This window comes from Astatotilapia calliptera, chromosome 22, assembly GCF_964374335.1.
Source record: "Astatotilapia calliptera chromosome 22, fAstCal68.1, whole genome shotgun sequence".
NCBI lineage: Eukaryota > Metazoa > Chordata > Actinopteri > Cichliformes > Cichlidae > Astatotilapia > Astatotilapia calliptera.
This window is the reverse complement of record NC_137442.1, coordinates 10,358,957-10,367,519: the sequence shown is the minus strand read 5'-3', so window position 1 is coordinate 10,367,519 and position 8,563 is coordinate 10,358,957. Positions and strand designations below refer to the sequence as shown.

The window sequence follows — 8,563 nt, the reverse complement described above, 5'->3', positions numbered from 1 at the left end:
GCCAAACCTTGGTAAATTTCTTGGAGAAGCCCCTCCAGTGTGCTAATATCAGTGCCAACAACTTTGGACCAATCGGCTTCATTGTAGCATGCTGTTTCCAGCTTTTTAAATGTATCTATGTAGTGGAAATCAGTTCTCCTTGGATATTGACACTGTCTGAGATATGTGCTCCGAATTTCAGAATTTGGGAGGCCTTTTTTTTTTTTTTTTTAGTCTTGTGCTACATAAAGTTGTTAGTAGGACTTGTCTGGGTTTAAATATTTACAAAAATGTTTCATGATTTTTTTTTTTAAAATGTGTCCATGCACAGCATCAGTTGTCTAAAAACAGCAGCTAATTTATCATCTCGCAAGAGTACTGGCCGGAGATGCGTAAGACGCAGGGTGGGTGATAAAGGCTCTCTTCTACTTTATAAAACATTTACTTACAACACTGAATTCCTTACACAATAAACCCATGATTTTGGCAGCAAATATGATTGCCCTTCCTCGAATGTTCAAATCCATTTAAGCTGAACATTGAACTAAAAGGTGGAACACACTGTCAGTCATATCTATCTGTGACAGATTTCCAGTCTTTCAAGGACTCTTTTTGACTCTTCTTTTCACTTTTTCCTCCTATTTTAAAGCATAATTGCAATTTGGAGACTAATGATTTGGTAAGTGGCTAATAATAGGCTGGCATTAAAGGGATGGTCTTCTAACGAGCCCTTTCATGTCTCTCCATCTCATTAGTAGCCACGGTGATTAGCAGGAGGTCCTGGGGTTAGGATCGGTCGCAGGAGGCCCCATTACACATCATTAGGGGCCAACGCCAGGAGGGTCTGGAATGAGCCCCATGGAGGGCCCCCGCCTGCAAAGAGCTGCTGTATACCTGCAGGCAGGCTGGCTTAATCCTGGTGTTGTTATGGCAGAGAAGGCATCTTTTCTCTTTTTTTAGCTTTTGTCAAAACATTAATGGTAAGTTTGAATGTTAAAATGTAAAGGGCAGAGAATCACTGGATATATTTTCAGCAGTGAGCAGCATCCATCATCATTTCCGTGTCATTTATATGCAATTAACTGACATAAAGACTTGACTCCAAGTCCTGAGGCCCGATGAGCGGGGGTCAAGAAATCAATTTTAATTAGAATTTAATAGGAATAATGTCTGCAAGTCCTTTCTTCTTTTGCATCAACACCATAGCCTCCTCTCCAAACTGAATTTCACAACTTTGTTTAACCCCCGAGAGGGAATTACGAGGTCAGCGCAGTGAAGCCAACCCCCCCCCCCCCCCCCCCTCTCCACCCTGAACTCCACATTCACTCTACACTTGAAAGAGGAGGAAGGTTACATGTTTTGGCATGGAGGCCCAGCTTCTAAATATCTAGAGGACACGGATCTGGCGTTATTCAGATTATGAGGAGGAGAAAGGGCAGAGGGTGGAATAATTGAAGAGAAACATGAGCTGTAGCACCCAAGGGTTTGTGTGCTTGTGTCAGCACTGTACGTGTATATGTGCGTACTCGTATTTAAAGTAAAAGTGTATAATTAGAGTGCAAAGCGACCTCTGTGCTGGATTAGTGGTTCAATTTAGCACGTCTTGGGTGATTTGGCTGATTTTAAAGAGTGCTGGCTGTGAGCTGGAGGTCCAGCGAGCTTCTCTTTGCAGATTCTCTTTGCATCTCAGGACCAGGGATCTGACAGCGTAGCCCATGGGTGCTGCCGGCTGCCCTCGGCCACTGTCACAGCCGAGACTGGTGCCGGAGCAGATGTGGAGCTGAACTGAGGGAAGTGGGTCATGGTGCTGCAGGCTGTGTACAATTCAAACAAGGCCTTATTATGCACAAGGTAAGTCACGCTCCTTTTTTACTCTTTTCGTGTGTTTGTCTGTGTGTGTGTGTCAAATGAAGGCATGGCTGCTGTGTTAACATTACAATAATCTTTCTTCCCCCAGGAGGCCTCGCAGACGACCCTCAGTCAGCCGAGTTCAGTCTATCGCTCTTTCCATCAGTGTCCTCTGCAGTTGTCTTTTGTAACTTGGGTTTTTTCTTTCTTTTCGAGAGAGGGGAGATGGAAAAAGAGATGATTTTGCGTGTGACGAGGCCTTGGGCGCACGGCTGTGTTTGATGTATTTTTTATGTGCTTAGGCTACTGGTGAACGATGGGGAGGGCGAGGGATGGGGAAGGAGTGAGAGAGGATGCCTGGAGCTGATGCAGTTGAATGGGAATGTTGTTGAAGGAGAAAAGGGAGGGAGGAAAGAGATAGAAGTGTGCGTGCGTGCGTGTGTGTGTGTGTGTGTGTGTGTGTGTAGGGGAGGGAGGGAGGTTGAGTTCTTTTTTATTTTATTTCTGCCGGCAGCAACATTATGTCAGGGGGATGAGTGCAGGGAGGAGAGAGACAGCGAACACTTGTTAAGTCTGTCTGATGTAGCCTCTCTATACCAGACACACACCTCCAGAAAACACACTTACACATGCACGCACACACACACACACACACACATATTCAGACACACAGAAACCACTGCCATGCCCCTCTGATCTGACAGTTCCAAAAACATTCAGTCACCAGCTTGGAGAAAATATCACATTGCAACAAATCCTGCAGTCCTCCCTTTTGTGAGGACCGGGGGTATGATGCCGCCTGTCGGTGTTGCATTCTCCGTAACATTTTGCCTTAAACACACCTGAGACTGTAAATGATGAAGTGTGTTGTCCTAAGACTAAAACATCCCCTGTTAGCTTTATATAATATGCACTCTTATCAGCCCTGATGATGACGGTGTGTTCGGTGACTAACTGGAGGATTTGGGATTTACTGACGTGATTCTACTTACCTTAAATTCGCTTGAGTGATTTCCTCCATTTCCCAGAAAGTATTTTAACAACCACCAGAAGATGGGCATGGCTTTTTTCTTGTTGAATCCAACAAAAGGGAGATAAACTGATTATACAGTTATCACAGTGAAAGCATCACATGATGATTTGTGTGTGTTTTTGGTGAATTTAAATTCCCCAAAGCCACGCAGGGAAAAAAGTTGTGATTGTGTTGATATGCACGGTCACAAGTAAAAGTAATTAGCACTAAAATATACTCAATAAATCAGCTTCGTCATAGTATATTCAAGATAATTGTGATTTATGCACATTATTGTTGTTGCAGTGGGTGGTTTTGGTGTAGCTGATTACATCATATTGACACTCATCTGGGGAAAACCAACCACAGCATATCAGCACATATACCTCATACCAGCTGTCAAACACGGTGGAGGAGGGATGATGATTTAGACTCGTTTTAAAGCCACAGATTTGGGCACTTTGGACTCATGATGAACTCCTCTGTATACTAGAGTATTCTAGGCTCCAGCGTGTCTGCCAGTAAAAGCTAAACCCAAACTGGGTCGTGCAACAGGACAATGACACCAAGCAGAGCAGCAAACCTACAACAGAATGGCTGAAAAAGAAGAATCAAAGAGTTGCTATAATCCAGGTAAAGTCCAGACCTCAACCCAGTTGCCGTGTGGCAGGACCTTAAGAAAACTATGCATAAATCAATTCCAAAAAACTTCAATAAACTGAAAAAGAGTAGTCCAAAAAGTGTTTTTTCAGATGGTGAAAGGTCAGCCCTGCAGGTCAGTTTAGCACCCAGACTCTTCTACTACAAAGTCCTGCTGTTGTAATAGCCATAGGTCTTGCATATTTTGCTGAAATATGCAAGACCTTCCCTGGAAATGTCATCTAATGGAAGTATGTGAGATGTATATGTGATGATGTCTTTCCAGATGTACAAGCTGCCAATTCCAATAGGCGCTAATACCATCAGAGATGCAGGCTGTTGAACTAAGCACCGATAAAAAGCCAGATAGTCCCTCTCATCTGTAGTCCAGAGGATGCAGGGTCCATTGTATTTTCAAAAACAGTGTCAAATATTACAATTATACTGTTTTGAGATTCCCACATGACCCTTCAAAGGATAGCAGCAAGTGCCTGAGTCTGTGGGAAGCTGAGTAAATGTGTTGGTGACAGAGTTCTCATGACGTTATCAAGGTTCCCCTTGACTTCTGTTACCACAAACTTCTTCGTTTCCCTTAAAATGAATCTAAAATCTATCTCAGTAGATATCATATCGTTATATCTGACAGAGAACAGAATGTGTGCACAAACATTTAAACAAAAGTATAAAATTTTCATTTTTGTGTGTTTTATGCATTTCTGGCAACGCATCAGGGAAAAAAGAATAACATTTATGGTAATTTTAATGCTGTCCGATGTCAAAAGAGGTAAAAATGTGACCTTAACGCTGTGCAAAGGTTATGTATGAGTGCAATTTTGGTGTCAGTCACTGATCCAGTTTGCATCTGTCCTGCAAAACAAGACAATATGGAAACTTAGAACATCCAGCATGTGGAGAACTGACTTTTTTAAGTTTGGTATGAGACACAGATTTGTCACGGGGAGAGATTAAATGTATTTGCAAGACTTAATGAATACATAACTGTTATACCGTGAAATTCCACCAGGCCTACAACTGTAAATTACATCAATGTTAAGCTTTTTACACACTTTATTGTTTTTGTGGTTTTAATTTTGACTGAATAAAACTGTCCCTTTCTCATATACTAAAAAACTAAATATAAAACAGTGAAAGAGAGTTAGATGTTCTCTAACAATTAAAACCCCCATATCTCTTATTTTATATCTCACATATGCATAGCTATATATTGTGACTCATGTAGTTATTATGTATTTGCTGGGTGACCTCCCCCACCGCCCCACCCCACCAGCCAACCTGGAAAAAGTAAAGTGACATCATAACATAAGGGAGTTTAAACCATGATCTAAAACAGTTATAGCATGTAGCATAATACTATTTCAGCTGATAGTGCAGTTTGACCAGCTTCACATTGACATGATGTCAACAAAATGTCATTTTAACAAGAGTAAAACCACCCCCTCCAAACTCCAGCTGCAGCCAGATGTAGAAAGAGGGAGTGAATGGCACTACAGTAAAACCGTGTTGGTTATATTAAAGAGATCCTATGGATGGATTATAAACCACTTTTTAAACTTCTACATTGTGTTTATGAATGAGGATTCCCATAAAGGTACCCAAGAATTATTATTCTTTTTTGCCCATTTTGAGATGCTTTTATTTCTTTTTATTTGTTCATTTATTTTACTTGCTGGATTTCCTCTATGGAAATAAGTTTGGTAGCTACCACCCACAGAGTTACAATCCATTGTAATAAAAAGACGCTCGTTTCTGGGAATTCAGACCCATTGTTGAATAAACAACAAACACAACAGGCTTTCTGTCCGCGCACCGATTCATTCTCCACTGTTTCCTTTTTCCTTTTTCAGCCGCAGCCCAGTTTAGGAAATGCTTTTAGTCACCCAGCCTTTTCTTTTTTCTAGAGCTACCGCGTTAGACTGAGAGGAGGAGGAGAGAGGAAGAGGAAGATAAACATCACACAGAGGAGGGTCAGAGGAGGGGAAAAATTGGGAGGGCGCAGTGTCCAGCTTGTCTATCGAGCAACAAACCGGCAAAATAGGTAAGAAAAAACTGGAACCTCGTGCAAATAGATTCACATGTCTGACTTATGCAAGCGGTGAAAGGGAGATGAAGGGCAGGCTCTGAGGTTGTTTTATATGAGAAGGGCTAGAGTGGAGACTGCACAGATATGGGGTGAGCGTTACATAACGCAGCGCAGATTAAATATCCCTGCTTTTTCCTCTACATTTCTGAGTATATTTTTATTATTATTATTGTTTGAGGATGAAACTCTGAGGCGTTTTTGAGCTTTAGCAAAGAGCAGTGCTCGGATGAGGAAGAAGAACTGTCGCGTTTTAGGCTTTATCATCCTGATATTCTCCAATAAGCCGTAAAATGCAGCCACTGGGCGGCATTGGACGCCTTTTTCACGTTTTCTACAGAGCCAGGCGTCCTCATTTCAAGATTATAGGCATCCACCCAGCAGCAGGACTGCTTAGGTATTATTTTCCTTTATTTCCATCGCGCTTACGGCAACAAATATGGTGTTTTTGCACTCAGAGCGAAAAAAATACAAACCACTCGTTATCAACATGAGAATTATTTTATTCTCCCATTTCAAGCGCCAGCACTGCGGCCAAAAACGCGTCGATTTCGGGCGGTTTGTCCCCGTTCCTCTCGCCGTGGTTAGAGCTTCAGCATGCGCGCTCGCGACACCGCCACCATCGCTGTCCTTCAGCACCACGTGAGCGCGCGTGCATAGGAAGAGGAGAGGGGACTGATTGACAGCAGCCTGGAGTCAGGATTAGAGAGATTTCCATTCTGAGGAGACATGTAAATATTTGACGCTAATAGAAATGGAGTGCGCAGACCAGCCTGTAGTTATAGACGTTATAAACAAGGAAAGTGTGTGTGTGTGTGTGTGTGTGTGTGTGTGTGTGTGTGTGTGTGTGTGTGTGTGTGTGTGTGTGTGTGTGTGTGTGTGTGTGTGTTTGGCCCCAGTGGGCTAGGCATTGAATTTTCCTGTTTTTGTTTTTGTTGCTTTAGCTCATGACTGCATTTTAGCTGTTTTGATCTTTTTTAATCCTCCTCCTTTCGCCCATGAAGAACTTTTCTTTGTTGCTTTGTTCTGCTGCCATGTGATGACAGGTTTAAGCAGCTACACACTGTGCAGGCCTGCGACACAGATTTTATTTATTGTTTCACTGTGATTTGGCTTGACTTTCTTTTGTTAGAGCATACTGCACATTTCTCAATGCAACTTCTGATTGATGTTCTGTTTCTTTAACACACTAAGATGTTTTTCTGCAAAGGAAGCCAAAAACCTTAAATGTTATAGACTGAAGCTATAAGCACTAGAAACTTAACTATGGATCTCAAGTAAGTCATGTCAAGTAGATTTTCATCTTCTATCTAAATTTTTGGCTCCAGGAAGTTGGGAAACATTCAAAGTGATGTACACGGTGGGCAAATGTCCAGCGGTGCTGTGTGTAGAGGTTATTTGAAGTAAAGAATGGCACTACCAGTACTTTGATGTTATGTTCTTTGTCATTTCAGTGAGAATCAGTCGAGGCCAGTGATGCTTCATCATCAGGACCAGCCTCTGAACTCAGCCTATGGAAGCTCCAACAGTAGTTCCTCGTTCCAAAACAGGAAGTGCGACAAAGACGGCAACTTCAACTTCCTGCCAAGGAAAGATGATGAGGACTACACGGGCAATGTAGAAGGAGGAGGAGATGAGAACCGAAACCAGGTGCGGCCCCGAAACTTGGGCCCACTTGGGCGTGACCCCCCAAACTCAGGGGTTCTGTCGCCGCGCTCCCGCATGTCCTGCTGGAGCCGCCTTGAGCCTCTGCCTGAAATCGAAGGTGGGGACGATGGTTATGGTAGAGTGCCCCCTGATGGAGCGGAGGAGAGGAGGATGGAGGAAGAGGAGGGAAGGATGATGATGAACCAGGATGATGAGAAGCAAAGAGAGAAGAGGGAGCAGCAGAGGAGGAAGGGCAGCACAGACTTCAGAGGAAGACAGGAAGAGGATTATGATGCACTGCTGGACGACGAATGGGGAGACAGTGACTCCGAGTCGGAGTACAGCTACCGGTCTGGCGGCAGCATGTCTTCCCTCAACATGGAAAGCGGGGGAGAAGGGATGCTCATGGGAGGCCTGGACCGCATCGGTGTCGGGGAACCAAAATCGAGTCATCCGGAAAGTGGCCCAGCAGGAAACAGAGACCCAGCCACGAGACAAAGAAGCTTTAGCCGCAAGTCCCTCCCAGGAAGCAACCTGGGAAATCTGGAGGAAAGAGCGGAAGATCAAGACGATGATGACGATCAGTCCTCCGACTCAGACGGCGAGATGCCAGAGCTGATGGACACCGTATGGACGCTGCGGGACCGTGAGCGCTTCAAGGCTCAGGAAATGGAGAAGCACCAGGTGCAGCTGACCATGTATCGCCGCCTGGCGCTGATTCGCTGGGTCCGCACCCTTCAGGGCCGCGTCCAGGAACAGCAGAACCGCCTTCAGTCCAGCTTTGATGTCATCCTCACTCACAGGAAGGAGTTGCTGCGAATGGGCGCCGCCGCTGCCATAGCCAACACTGCTCCCGCTGCTGCTGTCAGCCAATCGTGAGAGGAAACAAGTGTTTATAAAACTGCACTTTTGCTCATAAATTTCCCCTGGAAAAAGGAAAAAAAATCTCCCATCATCCCGTCAGACATTTTTAAGCTTTATGTTGCTTATTGTTGCTCATCTTCCCCGTTTTCCCATACAGAGCATCAATTACTGTATCAAACTCATCTTTGGGCTGCTGAAGACTGGTTTTAACTTCAGCTTCTACACAAAAACCAAAATGTCACATGACTTAGGATATATTCTCATTAAAGCAATGACTGTATGAACTCTTGAGTGTTGTTATAATATGATGTTTATATCAGAAATGTCCTACATGCTGTTGTTACCTGTCTTGACCTCTGCGTAAAAAAAAATCCCTAAAAGTGTTGGAAAACATCCATGTGTTAGAGATGATTTCTACCAGGAGATGCTGTATATAATTATGATCGATTAAAAGAATAAAGTATCCTTCTATCTAA

At 43.7% G+C, this 8,563-nt stretch overlaps 1 protein-coding gene across 3 annotated transcripts; it reads left to right on the top strand.

The window, feature by feature from the left end:
* Nucleotides 1-5,364: 5,364 nt before the first annotated feature.
* c19h1orf216 (chromosome 19 C1orf216 homolog) lies at nt 5,365-8,563 on the top strand. 3 transcript variants are annotated; one of them, XM_080295879.1, is made up of 2 exons: nt 5,365-5,534; nt 7,031-8,563. In XM_080295879.1, exon 2 carries the CDS (start codon nt 7,053-7,055, stop codon nt 8,100-8,102), a length of 1,050 nt encoding a protein of 349 aa, XP_080152005.1. In that variant the 5' UTR covers nt 5,365-5,534; nt 7,031-7,052; the 3' UTR covers nt 8,103-8,563. The 3 variants fall into 3 exon arrangements, with proteins under 3 accessions (XP_080152005.1, XP_026012082.1, XP_026012081.1); XM_026156297.2 differs by having other exon boundaries at nt 5,530-5,668; XM_026156296.2 differs by lacking the exon at nt 5,365-5,534 and adding an exon at nt 5,815-5,973.

Bases quoted from the DNA above. Each gene is read 5' to 3' on its own strand.
- c19h1orf216 (XM_026156296.2), top strand. From the start codon at position 5,870: ATGCAGCCACTGGGCGGCATTGGACGCCTTTTTCACGTTTTCTACAGA. The intron at 5,974-7,030 runs GTATTATTTTCC...TTGTCATTTCAG, and splicing joins CCAGCAGCAGGACTGCTTAG to TGAGAATCAGTCGAGGCCAG.